Raw genomic sequence first — 20,036 nt, 5'->3', positions numbered from 1 at the left:
CAGTGGGAATATTACCTGTACTATTTCTACATCAGCACAAATCCAATGAGTTGAACACACTGGGGAAGTTCAAACTGCATCAGGAATTTGTGATGTCACGAGAACCAAGAAGAAAGTTTGGGGTCTCTGTTTACAGTGCAAAACTACTGAGCTACCGCTAATTTCTTATTTTATTAGAATTTTTTTTTAAGTGGTCTTGAGAAATAGTGAAGGTCTTGCAATGTTTTTCTTTGGATACTGGATATTTTTTCACTCATTGTCAGTCCAGTCATTGTACCTGACCTTTTTTTCTTGTTTTTTTCTTTTTTATTTCCTTGTTTGCCAAACCACTTAATGCTGACTGCTGAGTCATTCAAGCAGAAAAAGGTTCCTCACTCAAGGAAAAAAACAGTATTCCGTCTGCAAACAAGTTGGCAAAGAATCAATTTTAAAATGTATCTTTAGGCATTCTTTTACTTGCAGCCTGTCACAAAACACAAGAGGCAAAAGGTTTTACAGAGTGATTAATCTAAATTTGAACATTTTGATTCAAAGTGCCATCAACATGTATGGAGAAGGCCAGAATAGAGGTACAACAGTGAGAGCCTATAGCCATTTGGAAAACATGGTGGAGGTCCATGGTCATGTCATGGTTTGAGGTTGTTGGCCATGCCATGACAATTTGATTCACCATATAAGATCATCTGGAAAGGGCCTGATTGGCAGCAGTATGACAATGATGCCAAACACTGCCAGTGAAGTAAAAGCATACCAGGATAGAAAAGGCCACAATGGAACACTGTCAGTCATGGATTGGCCTCCCCAGGGCCCGGACCTCAAAATTATTGAACCGTGTGGGATCATTTTGACAGAGAACAACACAAAAACCAGCCAACATCCAAGGAAGAGCTTTAAATGTCTTTCAAGGAGCCTGGAGAACTACTCCTGAAACCTACTTGAAATGAAAGGAATCTTGCCTAAGGGAGTTCAGGAAGAAGTGTTGAAAACTAAAGGTGCTCATACCAAATATTGACTTTCATTATTTCATTATAACTGCCTTTTATACTTTACTTCTATGTGTGTTTTCATGTTTCAAAAGATTGCTGGACATACTTTCTATTTTCCTAACTAAATATAGAGAAATGAAAGGTGGCTGAAGAGTTTTGCACAATACTTTATGTTTCCACAAAAACAAAACAAAAAAATCAGAATTTTTTACATAATGATCTTTTCTACATCAGCTTTCAAATAAATGTGACATGCCTCTGTAAGATAGCTGTGATGGCTTCTGCAAATCGCATCATGGATGATTCATGTAACCTAGGGAGTCACTCACGCACATCACCGTCAAGGATTTTCTGACATCACGTGGGCACCAAAGAGCTGACAAACACTAACACCCACAAAGATGAATTTGTGGCGATGTTGTTGAAATGCATATACTCAGATAAAAAGCATAAAAAACCTTGGAAGATAAATACAAACTCCCTCTCTCTCTTCCTACATGAAACTCTCAAACAAGCACGAGCTCAAACATGAATGAATCATGACAGACTCAGAGGGAGTGCTCCGAAATTTTCCATCTCCATCAGGCTTCCTCCAAGGACGGAGAAAGAAGACAAACTGAAAACCGCAGACGGGAATCAGATGCTGGGACGAGGTGGGCCATACCCATGTTAGGTTATTGTCTCCAACTGAGAGTAGGAGTGTTGTGAAGGTCGGCGCAGCTCTTTGATTAACACGAAGGATCCTATGAGGGTTTGGCTCATCTAAATTTAGACAGAGCCTGGCCCACAGATTTGGTGAAGTCGCTTCCTCTTACCACCGCCTGCACTTTACACATTCTTGGACATATCCACACATACAATACTTTTCCTGTATTTTGATGAGATTTCTTTCTATGACTTTTCCTTTGAACTTCAGAAGCGTCGTTTTAAACTGATGATTTAGAGATGGGATGGGACAGATGGATAAAACAGATGAGAGGGAGGCAGTGGAAAAAAGACTGATAATGGTGGATTTGATGCAAGACAGGATGAAAGAATAAGGGGAAGATGATAAGTAAAGAGAATAACAGTCAAGGCTATAGGCAGAAGGAGAAAATGAACATAATACAGCACACTGAAGGACAAGCTGAACAGTAAAGGGAAGGAGCTTAATGACCATTGGAAATGACTCAACATCACCTACTGCCAACAAGCTTAACGTTATCACCCTGTATATCTGCAAATCACCTGCCAAGAGGACAGGACAAGCTGCAGTTTGTGACTGCCCAGAATGCCTTTAAAATGTTACATTAGAGATTGTGAATGTTTTTGACGTCATGTGTACATACACTGGCAAAAGTTCCTGCCTTTCTTCCAGGTTAACGCCTCTTCATCAGGTTTTTTTGTAAAGTGTATTTTCATTAATTAGGTTTTCCTTTATCATATGTAGACTGGAGAGATAGTTCCATATTGCAGTTAACTTGCCTCATGTCTTTATGTCAAGTAAGATGAGATGATCATTTTCATCCTGGTTACTCTCATTGCTCTCATCATCTTGGTTAGCTGATTTTAAAAAGTAAAATGCGCTAAAACACCCTCTATTTCTCTAAAAATATGATGCATCGGAGTTGTTTCCACCACTGTAATTTTTCCTTAAGCAAGCGAAATAAAAGGTGCTCATGATGATGTTTCTAGGTGCTAGCAAGTTAAATTTGCCACCTTCAGAAAGAGCCAGATTAGCTGTTTCACACCCTTTCTATTCTTTATGCTTAGCTAAATTAAGCCAATGCTACCCACCTGCTGGGGTTACCTATTCCAGTCAAGTATTGGCAAGAAAGGGGAATAAAAGGACATTTATGGGTCTATTCCTTTAATATTTTAATATTAATGTTATTTTACATTTAAGCCCACAAATGAATGACATGTCTTGGCAATGGTGATATCTGGATGTATATCACCAGATAATTAGCGAAAACACAATATAATCCACTATATGAATGATAAGGTTAAAAGGCTAGAGACTAATGCTCTTTTTGCAGCACCGCTCATGCATGTTTCTGTCATAAAGCTCTAGCTCAAATTAAAATCTGGAAGTCTCTGCCCTTTTCCCATTGATGAGCATGCTCAGTGGCCAACTTAATTACAATTCACTAGACCGCAAGCAGAACATCACAGCATCAGCTCCTTTGCGAGCCAAAAAAGATCTTTGTTCTAATCGATGTCTCCGCGTTATGGATGTTAACATCGTGGTCTCAATGTGTTGTATTCACACTTACATGCACAAATGTTTATGTAATTCTCAAATGAATCATGAAAGTAAACGTTACATGGTAATCGCCTTAAGGTTTGAGAACTGGGCTCGAGACGAGGAGATTGTAGGCTTTAATGACAAAATAAGAAGAAAAACCTGAGTGGGGAATTTGAATAAGTCTCATCCTGCTACCATCCTCTGGGAATGCATGTAGCAAAATGTTAGTGAAGCAGAATGTTGCAGGACAAAGTATAAGCCTACTGAGGAAATATTCCCCGGACAAATGAAGGTTTAACAAGTTAATTATCCCATTCTAAATACAAATCTTTTACTCAAATCAAACCTGACAGTTGACAGAAAAGAGCCTGAGTGTTTCAATTCTGTCATGACAATACTGTCAGAATATTTCATTGCACTGTGGAAGGTGAATGAAGACGTGCCAGAAGAGAGAAGGACAAAATGTTTGTTGATGTGTAAAAAGTCTGTTTTTAAAGTGGGTTTGACACAATATATATACACTTCTAGTCTAGGGATTAAGAACAGGGAGAAGTTTCAGTGCATATTCTGTGTGCATCTGTGTTTGTTTATCTAGTTTATCTCATAAACTGTCTGCATGAGTCAGCTTCCTATCGAAATCATAAAAAGTGACAGGGCTATGTTCAAATTTTAAATCAAGTGTTTCGCTCCTTTCAGCAGTTATGAATTACATTTCAAAACAAAGAAAGAATCTTTATAGAAAAGTTTTTACTCTGCACATCCCCTCGGCTATATAAAGAGTTTTTTGGTTTCTTCAATGTCATTATTTTGGTTTTATAGTTCAAAACATTGATATAGTCGCTATAGCTGACTGTTGGATTGTCAGATATTTTGGTCCATATTGACATGACAGCATCACACGGGTAGATTTGTGGCTCTACATGCATGAAGCCAATTTCCCATTCCATCACATCCCAAAGCAGCGAAGATTGAGTATGTGGGTTACACCCAAGAAAACTGCAGCATTATTTGGAGTGAGCCCTACTACCATCTCCAAATTAAAGCCCCATATAATCAGGATTATCAGAGACAGGCCGTGAAGTGGATGTCCAAGATGACGACAACACAAGAAGGTTCCCTCACCCTGCCAGCACTCAGGAACCATAGGCAGTCTTCTACAGTAAAGGTCTGGAGGATGTTATAGCAGACTGTTCTCTACCCAGACAATCTGGAATAGACTGCAGACAGCCAAACTCTAGTGGAACCTGAATATGTAGAGAAACTTTATGTTCAGCAATGAGTCCAGATTTTGCCTCTGGCAGTTGATCACAGGGTCAAGGCCACTTAACACTTGTGGGATTAGCTTGTGGCTTGTGGCTAACTTTGCAATGCCCTCCCACAGCAGTGTGTTACCAAGCTGGTGATCACCACAAGGATGAGGTGCCTTGCTGTTGGGGCTATGTAAGGTTTTTCCACATGCTACTGACGCCCCTGTTTGTTAAATTAATAAATTGTTAAGTTGGCAATTTGTCTTGTTTCTTCAGACTTCAATCATCCAATGCAATAAACGACAACAAACAACAGTCAATAGCAAAGTAAGCTATTTGGCATTGGCAGAGGTTTGGCTTTGATTTTCATGGGCGCAACCCACATACTCAACTCTCTTTTTTTAAAGCAAACCACACAATCACCTTTAAGTCACAACTGCAATATTGGTCATACTCCAATTACATGTTTCCTTCAAACTTGCAAAGAGTACTCTAACAAACATTACTCACGACAGAGACACAATTCAAGACAAAAGCCAGAAATTCGTGCATATTACACCGATGTCTCAGCATATGAGAGATTTTTTTTTCAGGCAGTGCAAAAGAAAGAGGCACAATTTGGCCTCCAGAATCTATTGGCACGACAATATAGTGCACAACCATTTTTATGTTGGCATAACTAGGGCTGGCTGTTTCCTATACATTAATAAAATCTTATATTATGTTAGGATTCTTGGATTATCAGATTTTCTGCCTGACAGTGAATTCTGCCCACAGGTACTGTTCACATGACTCGCAGGCCTGAGTCACGAGTGGTAAAACAAACCGCAACGGTCAGGTTGTCATGGTCTGCACTGCTTAGGGCAGCATGGGCTGGCACCCATATCCTTTGTGACACCCCTTTCCTCCTCCACCCCCCCATGGGATTCCTCTTTCTGTCACAGCCATATCTCTTGTCTCCTCTCGCCTCTGCTTTGGGCCTGTCCTCCTCCACTCTGCGATGAAATGTTATCTGTCTGCATGTTTTTTCATCTCAGTGCTCTCTTACTTTCGTTTCATGCTTAAAAAGAAGACTGTGGTTTTAACATTTTACATTTTAATTTAAAAAAATCATAAAAAGACGCTTGTGAAATTTGTGGTCTATTTCTTATAACTTGTCAGTCAAGTCAGCTCCCTCCAACTGCTCTTCCTTTACCAATACATATATTCTCCACTAAAGATGAAAGGGACCACTTTAAACGTGGGATAAAAAGGTTTTTGGTTTTTTTTCAAAAAATGTATGAAAATGATTTTTTCACAGGTGAAGCTAAGCTGTTTCCCTCACCCACTTAAGGTCATTTAATAGTCAGACTGAGATAGTCCAAAATCCACAAAACCAACTTTCTGCTTTATTCATATTAGACCCTTTCCTGCTGGTGCAGTAAAATCAAGTGTTGGAGTGCTAACAAGAAGAGGCCAGTGCCAGAATCTGTGTCTTCATGTGTCTCTGCTTGCCTGTCCTTTGCTCTCAGTGTGATGAGGCCCCACTGCTGGCAGACTTGACGTATTGGATTGGTGGTGAAAATTTAAGTTTCGCTAAGCATTTAAAATCAGTTTTGAAAGGGGATCATTAGAATTTCTTCTAGAATAGAGCTAGAGGGGTGCTATATAAAAAGGATCTACCATTCATAGTCTAACCAAGCTGTTAAATCTGTTAAATATGGCAACTGAGACAGAAACTTGCTAGATGTATTTCTCAGTTAAAAAAAAAAAAAAATCTGTATAACTTGTGAGGTATATTCTTATTCAGGTGGCAACAAAATCAACCAAAACACATCCGCAAACACACACACAGACACACACATTCACCTTAATGTCTAAAAATACCCTCACAGCCTTCCAATGTGGCCATGTGCGGGACTCTGTGGGTTGCCTGGTGCGGCAGAAGAAAATACACAGTTAAAGGAGTGAATATGAAAGAGGGAACACAGAGCTACAAAAGGGAGTGTTGAGGAGGGGGGGGGCGGGAGAAGGGAGGGAGGGCTGCCCTGCAGTCGCTTGTGTTCTCCCCTCTCTCTCTCTCCTCTTTGTGGCTCTCTTTGGTGGCTGTGGCTATTTTTGTATGCTTCAGCCTCCTGACCAACTGATGGGAGAGCTGTGAGAGCAACTGGACTGTATGGAGCAGATTGAATGCTATATAACTGTGATATATAACTGTGGTTAGTTTCTAAGTATTGTAAACAACAGAATCATCTAATATCTGGATTCTGCAATGAGGTGTGACTTAAATAAGGCAGAGGTTTAGAGCAAGGGGGGGGTTCAGAGATACCAAGTGCTACACAGAAGCATATTCAAGCATGTGCGTAAGTGTATGTATGACCACGGAGCGAGCCTTTATCTGCCTGTGCAGACTCAAGAGGGTTCAGACTGTGGGCGGAGGCGTGGGCACGATTGCAGAATAACAATGAGGAAGGAGGACATGGGAAACACATTGCAATAAATGCAGGATAAGGTTTTAGAAACATGAGGATGCACAACACGGGGACCTACCGCTCAAGTGGCTTTTTGGGTTTAACCGAAACTTTACATGCCTAAACTAACGGCTTAACTTAAGCAGATATTAAGAGAGATGAAGTTAACGAAACAATCTGAAATGATCATTTCCTGTCTGACCCAGAGGAGCAGATTCGTGACATCTTTATGTCATAAATAAGGAAGTGTTTACTTTTGCGCCAAGAAACCACTAGCCTAGCATTTGCATTTTGCTGTGCTTACTCTCTTTGAGGCTAAACAAATCTTGAGAAGTAAGCGATGCTAGCTTCCTAACCCGAATGTCAGTTTGACAGCAGACAAGGGTGACCTACTTCCCGAAAGCCTAAACTATTTCTTTCCACCATTCCACAAAAATAGGTTTACTCAACACTTTATGATCATCTCTTATTCATTTTCCAGGATGACGATTTTTTAAGATCTTGTAGTTGTGACTAAATACAAAAAAGGCAAACTGGAATAAAGCAGTTCAGTTTCTAGGATACATTAACCAACAGCCAGAAAGTATTTAATAATTAAATTAGGGAGAGCAGTTGATACAGGATAGCAAAGCATAATCTTGTAGATGTTGGCCAATGTCAAGTGGGAAAAAAAAAAAGAGGAAACACCATGTATCTTCGTAACTCTCGTTTATATGTTTTTATACATCTTTTCATATTTAATTTATCTAAACGAGGCTCGCTGGTAGAGTGTACTGTGGCCAGTTGAGATCTGGTGACAGTAGAGGCCATTTCATGTTCAAGAAACCAGCTTGAGGTGATTTTGTGACGTGGTGCATTATCCTGCTGGAAGCATCCACCAGCAGATGATCCTCTCTGTGGTCGTAAAGGAATGGACATTGTCAACAACAATACTCGGGCAGGCTGTAGCGTTTACATGATATTCATTTGCTGTTAATGGATCCAAAGTGTGCCAATAAAATATACCCCACACCATCACACCTCCAGGATCCAGCCACAGCAGTTGATATAAAGCAGCATGCTTTCATGTTGTTGACACCAAATTCTGGCTCTACTATCTGAATGTTGAAGTAGACATCGAGACTCTTGTTTTTAGCTGCTAGGAGTGGTACATGGTGTGGTCTCCTGCTGCTGGAGCATTTGATGTGTTCCACATTCAGAGATGCTCTTCTGCATACTTTGGATCTAATGAGTGAATATTCGAGTCACTGTTGCCTTCCTATCAACTTGAACCAGTCTGGCCATTCTTCACTGACTTCTGGCATCAACAAGGCATTTACACCCAGAGACGTTGTGCTTAATATATATTTTCTCCTTTTTGGACCATTCTCTGTAAACCCCTGTAGATCAGCTGAAATACTCATACCAGCCTGTTGGGCACCAACAAAAGCACCATGTTTGAAGTCACTTAAATCTCCTTTCTTCGCCATTCTGATGCCTGGTTTGAACTTGAGCTTGACTTGACATTGTCCAAATGCATTAAGAGTATGAACTAGGGTTGGGCGATTGGACAAATATATCGACTATCGATGTTAGGCTGAGCCCATCGGCAATCGTTTTTACAAAGGCAATTTATTTATTTATTTGCCCATGAGTAAGTTTGCTAATAATGATAGAGCTAACAGAAGCAGTCAACAGAAAAAAATAATAATAATAGCGCTGTTTTAACGGCACCCTCTTTCATCTGCGAGCAAATGCGCCCTCCTCAAAGGGTGGTTACATTCTTAGGTTTACCTCTTTCATACCAAATTGGCGACTTTATATTTTTTTTAGTGCTGTCAGGTTTAACACGCCGTCATCACGACTAATGCGATTAACAATTAACCCATCATGAGCGCAGACTGAGTCAAAATCCCTGAAATGTCTCTGTCAACGCATTTCGCGCAGTTTGTCCAAAGTTTGTTCATTCTGCGCTCCAGATGGGTTGAACGCGTTAAAAATTTTAATCGCGTTAATTGTGATGACCGCGTTAACGCTGACAGCCCTATTTTTTGGGGGGTAATTAGTTTGTCCATGTTTGGACTTCTGAGTTGTAAAGGCGCAAATCAGTCCATGCATGATTACATTGCTCCGCCCATCAAAAAGTCTGCCCATGCGCGAATATATCGCCCATCGTCAATTATTTGACTGACGATTGTCGGTTGGAAAATTTTTACATATCGCCCAACCCTAGTATGAACATTACATTAATATGTTCAATTTCAAAACCACAGATTACCTTCTGCAGAATTTAATTAAAAAAGGTGGAAATCTAGTTGGTTTTTCTAGGTGGAGGTGACACAGAGTGTAACTCACAGCTCTACTCTTAGCTCTGACTCTTTGATTTGCACTTGTTAGCATGTGGTGCCTTCCCATTTTACATAAGGCTCCTCCAAAAAGCACACTCATTACTGATAAGAACAACATGACATGGAGCCTGAGCTGAAGTAACACTGCTGAGCAGCAGACACACATTTACACACTTCCCCTACTTCAAAGGGGGCCCCATTGGTAAAAGCAGGGGGATAGCACTGTTCAGGGAGGGTTCTCATAGAGAATACACTGTCTTTAAAAACACAGGTATTAGGAGAGTCGTTCTTTGTCTTATAAGGATAGGAAAAGACCAAGAATACAAAAGAGTGGGAAATTTAAAAAAGACAGAGAAAATGGGACAAAAATGCAAGGAAGGGAGCTGTGTTTGAAAGAAAGCAAGCAACAGAGAAAACACATTAAGGTGAGTGCCTGTCCTTCCAGGGTGGCTATTTTCACAACTCATATTGATGGGATTAAGCAGAAACACCTGAGTCTAGGCTCACGTCTCAACAGAAATGGCAGGCTTCCTGTTGCCCTTTAAATCCTTTCAGGACACAGAGATTATGGCTACACATGCTGACACATTACAGTGCAGATGGACGTTCACCCTTCAGTATTTCAATAAAATGACACATTTTTAGCAAACAGACCCTGAAATGCCTTATTTCTAATCCTTACATATGGACACCGTGAGAACAGAAACACACTAAAAGAAGCAGCTCTCCTGAAGTGTGAAGGCTCACCTGAGCCTACTCAGCCAAATGTCAATAGCTCGACAATCTCACAAATTAAACAAACTGTCCCCTCCCACACACACATACACACACTCGCCACACACTCTGCACCACTCACACACGTCAGCAACTAAACCCTCGCTGACAGCCGACATTATGGCAGCGAATGACACACGAGTGAGGCGTACTATGTAGGGGGCAGATGACTCAACCTAGGTGCTGTGTGTGTGTGTGCGTGTGTCTTTTATGCCAAACCTTCAAAAGCTTGGTCACAACTTCAGTCAGAACCTTTCATTTTTATTCAACGTATGTGTCTTATTCAGCCCTGCAAGAGAAAGAAATAGTCATCCCTCGCCGTAAGAATTTCTAGCTACGCCTGTCCTAAAAACAAAACAGAGTCGGGCTTCAAGAAAAGAGGATGTTAAGAGGACTAATCTATGTCCAATTAGAGCATCAGTGGCTTGAATGCCCATCTCGCCTTTGTAATTACATTTCCCCCTCCATGCTTGGCCTCAATTAAGTGATTCAGCTACTCAGTCTCCCAGCAAGCATGTGCAATTAAAAAAAATCTGAGCTTTAGAAGAGGACAACAGTCTAAAAACTTTAATAGTCCTGTCACCACTGTAAACTAATAGGGGTCATATATAAAAGGGGAGTGTAGCTGTGACCGTGACCTGCTTGTGGACTCCGGTCACTGGACTGCCAGACATGGGACTGAGGGGTGGGTGCAAAAACTTGAGTGTAAACACAGAACTCCCTGTTTAAAGGTTGACTGTTTGCCAAACTCCAGGAGACTCCTGGGATTGCTGGCTGTAGCATCTTCTTTAACAGACAGATATGAAAGCGGAATGGCAAAACGGGAATAAGGATATTTTCCATAATGTCAAACTGCCTCTGAACTGGCAGAGTTCACAAGCTGATTCTCAGCTTAGAGCCAGAAATACACAGCAGATTACCAAACCTTGACCTAACAAAGCAATTATCACGTGAAACCAGGAGAGAGCTTCGGCTGGCAAACACGTGTTTGCGCTCTGAGTGGCATGACCATGTCAAGAGGATATTAGCCATCCCAAGTGATCACTAGCTTTAGTTATGTTATACTTTAGTTCTCAATGGATGTTTGATCTAATTGTAAGTTGTGACTCAGATACGCTATAAACAAAATTGGGACAATTCACATGTTCACGTGGGTGCAGCATATGTGACTATGCTTTGCCTGCATGCTGGGAAACTGCTCAACCAAAAGCACTTTTTGGCCTCTGTTCCCATTATATACTGATTCGACACCACAGAGTACCATCTGCTGTGTGGAACTCAAAGCACGGTCTCACAGTGCTGCTTCCACATGGGACAACACATTGTGGAAAACACCAGCAAACCTGTCACCGCACCTTGATAGATAACCAGGCTAGAAGCGACTGGTTGGAGATGCTTTCACATACAGAAAAGCAGACAAATAAGCATTGGCATTTTCATATTTACCAAGTCGCATGTATCCAGTTTCACAATTAAAGACTGCTCTACATAAAGGAAAGCGTGCATTCTCTACACATGACCACACAAGCGCACACAGCCACATACACACATATACAGACACAGAGTGTTCAGTTTCAGAGTCAAGTGCTCTTTGATGATGAGTCCTCCATTTAAAAAAATAAAAGCTATTCATCTTCACGTGTCTGGCCGCGCTCTCAGCTAAAGAAAGCTTGACAGTAATGAGGCTTACAGATTTTTTTAAACGCTGCATAATTGACCACATCCATTAATTCAGCGGTCAAATATGTGCAGATGCCATTACACTGTCTATCTGAGTCAAACTAATGGACTTAAAAGAAGTAATAAAGGGTATTTTTGCGAGATGCTAGTGGGGAAAACGCTCAACTGAAAAGTCCTAATTGTATTTCTACTGTGACCTATTTCAACGAAACATCTAGAGGATGTTTGTGTTCTATTTATATTCACCAGAATGCATAAATTAGCAGTAGGTGCACGGCGCAGGAAGCTGTACGGGCGTAAGAAAACAGCAACAATGATAAGGGTTTCTTACCTCTCCTAAGTGAGGAGTAGGATTGAATCCACACAGATTGCACACTGTCTTCTTGCACTCGGTGCAGAGGCTGTAGTTGGGCGTGTCTGTCGAGCCGACGTTTAGCTCCACATTACACAGAGGGCAGTTTTCCTTGGTCGCTGGAGCTGAAGCAGGCACGGGTTTGATTTCTGGGGCTTTCTCTTCCCGCTCCACAGAAATGGTTCTGGGGGGTTTCTTGGTCTTAGGAGGCGGTGTGTCAGGAGCAGAGTCTGAATCAGGGGGAGAGCCAGGGCCAGAGAGGGGGGAGTCAGGTGGTGAACCGGGACCAGAGTCTGCAGGGGAGTCAGGTGGTGACCCAGGAGGTGAACCCTTTGCTTTATCTTCCTCTCCCGTGACAAGACTGGTGGCTGAGCTCAAGAGGGATGATCCAAAGCTAAACATTTGAGATGTGGCCGCAGGAGATTTAGTGGACTCTGTCAAGCCTCCAAAACCTCCAAACAACTTCCCAGCAACAGATTCCTCCTGTTTTGGAGTAGCCTGGGCCTGAGGCTTCGACGACTCCATCAACCCACCAAACCCACTAAACAGTTTTCCCGTGACTGACTCAGCAGCGTGTGAAGCAGCTGCTGGTGGCTTAGCTGCATCTGTGAGCCCCCCTAAACTGATACCTCCCAAACCTCCAAAGAAGCTTGATTCCTGTTTGGGTTTAGCTGGGGACTGCTGAGGACTGGACTTCTGATTAATGGGGCGACCCGTCTTGGGGTCGATTTTGGGGGATCCCACCACTGAGGAGCCTGGTGAAAGCGGTCCCGGAGAGGTAGGACCTGGGGATTTCTGCCTAGGTGTGGTTGGTGGTGTTAACCCTTGGTCGGAGGTGCTCTGCTGCTTTATCAGGAGCTTTCCGGGTTTTCCCGATGCCTGTCTCTGAGGAGAGGCTGGGGCGGAGCCTTGCTTGGGCTTCGTCACACCAGGGGGATCCATTCCTCCCATGGCTCGCTGCATCTGACAGTTCAGACACAGCCACTCTTTACCCTGTGCATGAAACAAAAGATACCAACAAAGTATTAGTTAGCTGCACCAATGACAAGTGTAAGTACAGTATATGCCCAATTGCAAATAAAAGACACAACCAAATAATTTGCATCTCAAATGATGCTAATTCCTGTTTTTTTATCAACAACATTTACACAAATACTAATCAGTCCAAAAAAGCAAATACTATTCATGCATCAATGCCAGGTTATGGTAGCTTTATTACAGGTGGTCTATATGTTGATGATAACTGGTTGCCTTTTGTTGCCTTTGTTTACACCATAAAGGAGATATCAACACCTGTTCTTAAAAAAGCCGGGTTTACAGCACAGAGCTCTTTGTTCAGTGTTTGGATATCTCCTTGGTTTCCACTGTGTGCAAAGTACAGTGTTCAAAAGGGTCAGTGCTGACAGGCTGATCGCTATCTAGAAGAGTGTGTATTTGTATTTGTAGCGTAGTGCAGTGTGCGTATTTTTGTGTGTAATGGTCACCTATTTATTGCGTAAATGTAAACAGATCAATCCGTCCAACACACAGATATATATGCAAATACGCTGGCTTTCGAAGAACAACCCAAGTATAAATGGCAAAGCTGTGTAGAGGCTGTTGCAGATAAGACTAATAAACGTAGGTGATGATGTGTTATTGTGTCAGCTGCTACTTGCAGCAATAGAAGCACACTCTAAGAGTTGTATACACCCTTGGTGGACTTCTCCCTCTGCATATTTGGGGATATTTTAAAGGCCTAGTGTCTGTCTAAACATGCACCCACAAATCAAAGCCTCTTGTTTTAAAAATGTTCCTTCTGAACTATCCCCAGTGTTATTACGCACATCAGACGATCCTAAGAAGAAACTCAAGCAGACGGAACCAGTCATTCTGCTCTGCTATAATCATGGCCCACTAGGGTTTACAGTCAATGTGTGACTGAGTGTCCTCACGGCTGGCACAGTATCTTCCTGTGGCCATGACATGAGTCACCTTGATCAACATTCCCTGGGTCCATATGGTCCCTCTGTTCCTCAAATCGTCTGCAACTCTTATTAAATGCGCTCATTCTGCCAGGCTCACGGAACAGCGATGTGCTGTTAACAGGCGAGCGCTGAATTCAGCTTCAGCGCAAAGATGTGCACCTTGACTAGTTATCTTGACTTCTTTTTTATGCTGCAATCATTTTTCTTTGTTGGTCTATTTAGGGTGAGGACGTTAATTTCCATTGTTTACGAATGAGTTTGACTAGTGATTTTATGGTGATTTAAATGCAGAGCCGAGAAGTCTTCCTACTGGCAGATTATATTTGTAACCCTCCCCCCCCAGAAAAACTGATGTTTTGTTGACATAAAATGTAATGATACATGGCTTTTTCCACACCCTGTCATCATAACATAAACTAGATTGTGTAATATTAGTTAAATGCCAGTATACTAACATAGGAATTATACATATTTTTTTTTACCTTTAGATGTCTGGAAAGCACAGATCTGTGGGTGCTGACATGAAATGAATCATTTGGGATGTTATATAAGTTGTGATAACCCTTTTAAAGTCTTCATGACAAGAAAGGGGTTCGAGGAAAAAAAGAATGCAAAGTCATGTCTTACCGCTGAGTCTGGGGGGCTGAATCCACACAGGCTGCAGACCTGATTCTTACACTCAGTACAGTTATTGTAATTAGGTGGCTCCTTAGATCCAACGTTCAGCTGGGTGGTTTTACATAGCGGGCAGAGCCCAGCTGCAGGCTTTCCAGTTCCCTGCTTAATAGGGGGCCCAGCAGTCTTTGCTGGGGCTTCAGGATGTGCACCAGGCCCCTGTGGCACTTGCTGTTTGGGTCCAGGTTTCCCAGGTCCTTGTTGTTGTTGTTGCTGTGGTGGCGGACCACCTTTTTGTTGTAGAGGGCCTCCCTGTTTGGGTCCTTGACCTGGTCTGGGTGCCTGTGACCCTGATGGGCCTTGACCCGGTGGTCCTTGACCTGGTCTGGGGGCCTGATGCCCTGGGGGTGCTTGGCCAGGAGGACCTTGGCCTGCTTTTGGCCCTTGGCCTGGTGGTCCCTGAGCTTGTCTGGGTCCTTGACCATGGGGTCCTTGCCCTGGCTTTGCTCCCTGTCCAGGAGGGCCCTGACTCTGTTTCTGGGGTCCTCCCTGCTGTGGTCCCTTCGGACCTGGCCCTTGCTGCGGGCCTTTCCCTTGTGGCTTCCCTCCCTGCTTGGAGTCAGAAGCTGCAGGCAAGCCTTCCTCCTCTTCATCCCCAAACAGTCCAAATTTGGGAATGTTGACAGAATCACCCATGGAGGATATGGAGGAGGAGACAGACGAAGTCATAGACGATACAGCGCTGAGGGGGTTGGCCCCGCTGAGAAAACTGGAGCCGAACATGCCGGATGACTTGGTCTCAGAGTCTTTTGGCTCCTGCCGGAATTTTGATTCAAAAAGGCTGAGCGACGAAGGGCTGCGGCCTGGTGTGGGCTTTCCGAATGGACCCTGGTTGAAGGCGTCAACAGTTCGGCTTTTGCTAAGACCTGTTGGGCCCCGGGAGGCTCCTACCTGCTGGGAACGCTGCTGTGCGTCAGATTCTGATGGTCTGGAAGAAAGAAAACAGACACAGATAGGTTTATCTCTTATACAGATAGATAATAACACCTAACTGGGAACAAGACTTTAATATCTGGATAGTTCCAAAATCCACTTCAACTCCACCTTCATCCATTAATCTTTGTATTTTTATTTTTATTTTTATTTATTTTATTTTTTTTATTTTATTTTTTTTAATCTTTGTATTTTTAGAGAACAACCCAACATCTGGCGGCAGTTGAAAATTTGCCTTTGGCTGAAATTAACACATTTATGTAGCTTCAGATAAATGTGCACTGTCCCTGAAAAACAACTCATTTGTGTTATTGTTTCTGCTTGAATCATTCACATTGACTTTGACACTCCAACACATTTTCTGAACAAACGCTAAAAATAAACCAAAGCCAATCGCATCAGCACCACACGCTTTTAACATCTACTTGAGCCTTTTGTCTTAGTTACGCGTACATTAATGCTTAATAAAGCTTCCTTTTTTCCAATAATATTCTGAATTACTGGGAATAGGAACATTTATCATCTCCTTTTTTTCTTGGACTGTTTGCATGCTATGCTATTAATCCTTTCAACAACAAAACCTAAACTCCTAAACTCCTAAACGCCTAAACTTCATCTGTAGCATCACTGTGCTAATAACACAAGCTAAGCCCGTAGCTCTCAGGCCTATTCAACACATCAGTGAGCACAAAATGTGTAGTGAGCAGCCCTGGGGTAAAGCTGACAGGAAAGTGAATACCGTTGAATGACATGGGAGTGTAGATTGTTGAGATAGAGAGGGGAGACGCTTGGCTCCACGGGGGTAAGCTGAGACGTCTTTGTTAGCTCAGACTGAGAGGCAACATGCAGTAAGCACAAGCCTAGCCAAAGGACTGCAGGATCTTTAGAGAAACGCATCACTGTGCTAATGGACCGACTGGATACTGTTTGTTATTGTATCAACATGTGTGTATGCAACATACAGCCGAGATATATTGGTTCTGCTGTTTTAAAGTCTCTGAGGCTTTGGCCATTATTAAATTACATCCTCAGGCAATAAAGTTTAATGCAGTAATGAATACATGTGATTATTTTTATAGTGAGCACAGGCTGTGTGGGGGTACTTTAAGAGCCGAGCAAACAATGAAAAGTAGTGGCGGCGCAGTGCTTGCTGTGAGCCAGCCCGCTGCATTGTGGATTTCAGGACCACGGACAGCGACCAGCCTCATTCCAGGGCAGATGTGTCCACAACAGAGGATGAAACCCGACTTAGTTAAACATCCAGCTATGAAGACATATATGAGTGATGACATTAACGCCTGTTCTGTTCTATTTATAGTCATATTAATATTGATGTGCCCCCCTCCCCCCACTCTCAGCCTCTAGCTCAGATATAAATAACACCCCCCACCCCCCGCTGGAGCCAATTAGTAAGGCAAATCTTGGCATTTTATCCCACATCTATTCACAAACCTTTCACCGTGATAAACATGACGTAAAACCCAAATCTGCATATTGTTTTCGTCGGTGGGTTTCTACACCCCAGTTTCACAACCCAGCACCCCCCCAGACCTCCTCCTCCACGACACCATCGGTTAAAATCCAATTCGGTGAAATTCAGGGGTAAACGTTTAATTGGCGACACCGGAGCGCGCATTCACAGCTGACGGAGGTGTCGGGTTTGTTTTTAGATGGGTGTTAAGGCGTCGTTCGATCGGAGAAAAACACACTGGGCACGACAGATTTTCTTACCCAGCAGGCATTTCGAAAATTTCGCATAAATACTGGAGGTGTGTCTCTTACGCACATACCACACATAAACAGTGACCAATACTGTATATTTCTTAATACGGAACACACACACATACACACAAATCGTTTGCTGGGTTAAAATGAGACTTGCACGTCTGCGTTAGAAGCGCGAATGGCTGCACGACTTAATTGCCAAGAGAGATCACTCTCAGCCATGCAGATCATCAGATCTCGGTGATTATCCATAAGAGCGAGCTCTAAGAAGGGAATCATTTCTTGGTGCGGTTGACATGATTTTTTTTTTTTTTAATGGGCGTGATCGGGCTCTCTGCCTCCTTTAGAGCATCTCAGAGATTCCCAAACGATGCTTAACACAACCACAACACATCCACTCGTGCCCATCATCTCTCCGTGTTGTATAAAATGGCCTGGTTAGTGTGGGTATTTGAAGTGCATCATAAATGCGGTTTAAATTCCCTGCCTTCGTCCAGCCGCCGCGCCTCCGGGCTGCCTGCCTTGCGCCCTTGACATCGCCGCGGAGAGCTGCCGCCTCTGCTCCTCGCTGAGTTCACTCAGGTTGACCGGTGTCCCGTCTGAGACCCGGACAAAGCCCCCCTTCCCGTCAGGTGCCAGCCCCTCGGGTAGCCCAGACGGCGGACCTTCGCCTCCTTCAAGGCTCGCTTCGTTCCCATGATCGGCCCCTCCCGTCCCCCTGTTCTTGGATCAATGCGCGATCCTCTTCTCGGTTTTTTATCTCCAGCGGGAGAAAGCGCTGCGAAGATGCTGCTCCTCGGTTTCTCGAAACATCTCAGATGATTTGTGACGGCGGTTACTTTACGTTCAGGTCCGGTGTTGCCCTCTGCTTCCTTTCTCGACGTTTTTCTGTCCCTCGCATCTCTGCAGCTGTAGCTACAGCACAGTTAACCACAGTTTTCCGTAAGAGGGGTCTCCGTTTTTACAACCGCTCACAGCCACAAAAGCTGGTTTCCGGTACAGTCTTACAAAATAAAATCAAAATTAAGAGGAGAGGAAAGCGGTTTTTTTTCTGAGCATTTAAAACATAAACTCTGCACACAACGACGTATTTGGACTTGTGAAGGTTAAAAACGGATTAGTAAGGATCGTAAATGAAACTGAAAGAAAAAAAATAAACCAATTCATCCTTAAACGTTTCATCTTCAATTATGACAATTGGATGCCTTTATAGTGAAGAGGAATTTGACTTCCGCTTTGTAATACTTGACGTTTTCACGCAGGTTTTCCACCAGCCTCTCAGCTCTGATGCCCACCGCGCATGTTCCTCCTCTGACAGGTGATCCGAAGACATCAGCGGGGGGAAATATGGATTTAAAGGAGACCCATTCGTCATAATGTATGGAACAGGCGGATTCAATGATGCCTTCATTTTGAGTCGTATGTTCAGCTTCTCACAAGTTAAAGCAGGTAAAACAGATCAGACAGATTTGGAGCTCCTTGGAAGTGTTTATTGACGTTGCTGTATAATGCCCACACCTGGACTAACCATTCAGTTATAGTTAAATTATATAGATCTAATATAAGGAGGAAAACAATCACAAAGTATGTAACGGACATCTGCAGTAGTCCACAGATGACTCCTAACATGAAGAGTAATTCATATGCCTTTTCAGTTGGCAGATGTACATCTCTCTTTCTCAGTTTTTTTTAATCTAAATACATTATATTGTCAGATATGATAATGTGCATTTGAAGGCTGGCTGGGAAAATCAGGTTTCACTGACTGAAGCCAGATAAGTTGCAATGAATTCTTTATCTCCTCTCTCTTTGTGAAGATTTGATTGCTGTTGTTATCATGGAGAACACAGCACAGGATCAAATGAGCGTAATATAAAAGGAGGGTAATGAAAAGACAACGCAGAGGCAGCAGTATGTTGCATCTTTAAACCATAACACCACCACAGCAACACACACACAACAGTCCAAAGCTGTAAACAGAATTACATTAAACCTGCCCACATGTTGCAAATTAAACCTACAGTGTATTTAGCTCTATTGTCTTGAGAACATGCACAGCAGGCCACCAGATTCGGCAAGTAGGATATTACAATATGTCTTCTCCGCTATACATCATGGAGATATGTCACGATATGACAGCAAGTGCTCATTTGCTGTTTTGCATGTGGAGCTCTGAGGGGGGAAATGTGTCCTCACTTTACCCAGTTCAAAGCCCTTAGTACCTGGACTAGCTTGGTAAAGGGAAAAACTGGGTAACCAGATAGTGTTGTAGAAACAACAAAGACCAGAGCTTTAGTGCTTGTGTCTATTTCTTCCTGTTATATTAATAAGAGAATGGTTAGGAATAAGAGCATGTGGCACTACAAATCATCATTTTACCACTGTTTACATGGCATGACAGCCCCTGCAAGTGGGATGATATTTGTTTGTCCTTCAGATATCTTTGTTTTTAGGCATTGAAAGCCATAAGCCTACACATGAGAGTACAGTCTTTTGATTTTTTGCTATAATATGTTGGAATAGAAATAATTTGATAAAAATATTTGATAAAAATCCGCCATTCAATCTATTCAGAGAGATTATTTAATTAAAGTTTGGTATAGATGACATTTTAGATCAGATGATCACTCTTGTGTCTAAGACCCAAATTTAGGGCAAAGAGCCCCCCCCATGCCCTCAAATTTAGAGTTTTT

The 20,036-nt window shown here is 42.6% G+C and overlaps 1 protein-coding gene across 7 annotated transcripts in view; it reads right to left on the bottom strand.

Annotated features, from left to right (window-relative positions):
* pcloa (piccolo presynaptic cytomatrix protein a) overlaps positions 1-18,338 on the bottom strand; it is a 57,174-nt gene extending 38,836 nt beyond the window's left edge. For 5 of the 7 annotated variants that reach the window (XM_019347124.2, XM_019347129.2, XM_019347125.2 and 2 more), the window contains exons 1-3: positions 17,831-18,337; positions 14,638-15,613; positions 12,023-13,036 (exon numbers count right to left, since the gene is read on the bottom strand). In XM_019347124.2, coding sequence (XP_019202669.1) covers positions 12,023-13,036; positions 14,638-15,613; positions 17,831-17,880 — 2,040 coding nt within the window. In that variant the 5' untranslated portion in view covers positions 17,881-18,337. Of the gene's footprint in view, positions 1-12,022; positions 13,037-14,637; positions 15,614-17,830 lie in introns of all 7 variants that reach the window. The other 2 variants (XM_019347130.2, XM_025899676.1) reach the window with 1 other exon arrangement.
* Positions 18,339-20,036: the final 1,698 nt, after the last annotated feature.

Source organism: Oreochromis niloticus, linkage group LG17, assembly GCF_001858045.2.
Source record: "Oreochromis niloticus isolate F11D_XX linkage group LG17, O_niloticus_UMD_NMBU, whole genome shotgun sequence".
NCBI lineage: Eukaryota > Metazoa > Chordata > Actinopteri > Cichliformes > Cichlidae > Oreochromis > Oreochromis niloticus.
Note: the sequence above shows the minus strand (reverse complement) of the source record. Positions and strands in the feature narration are given on the sequence as shown.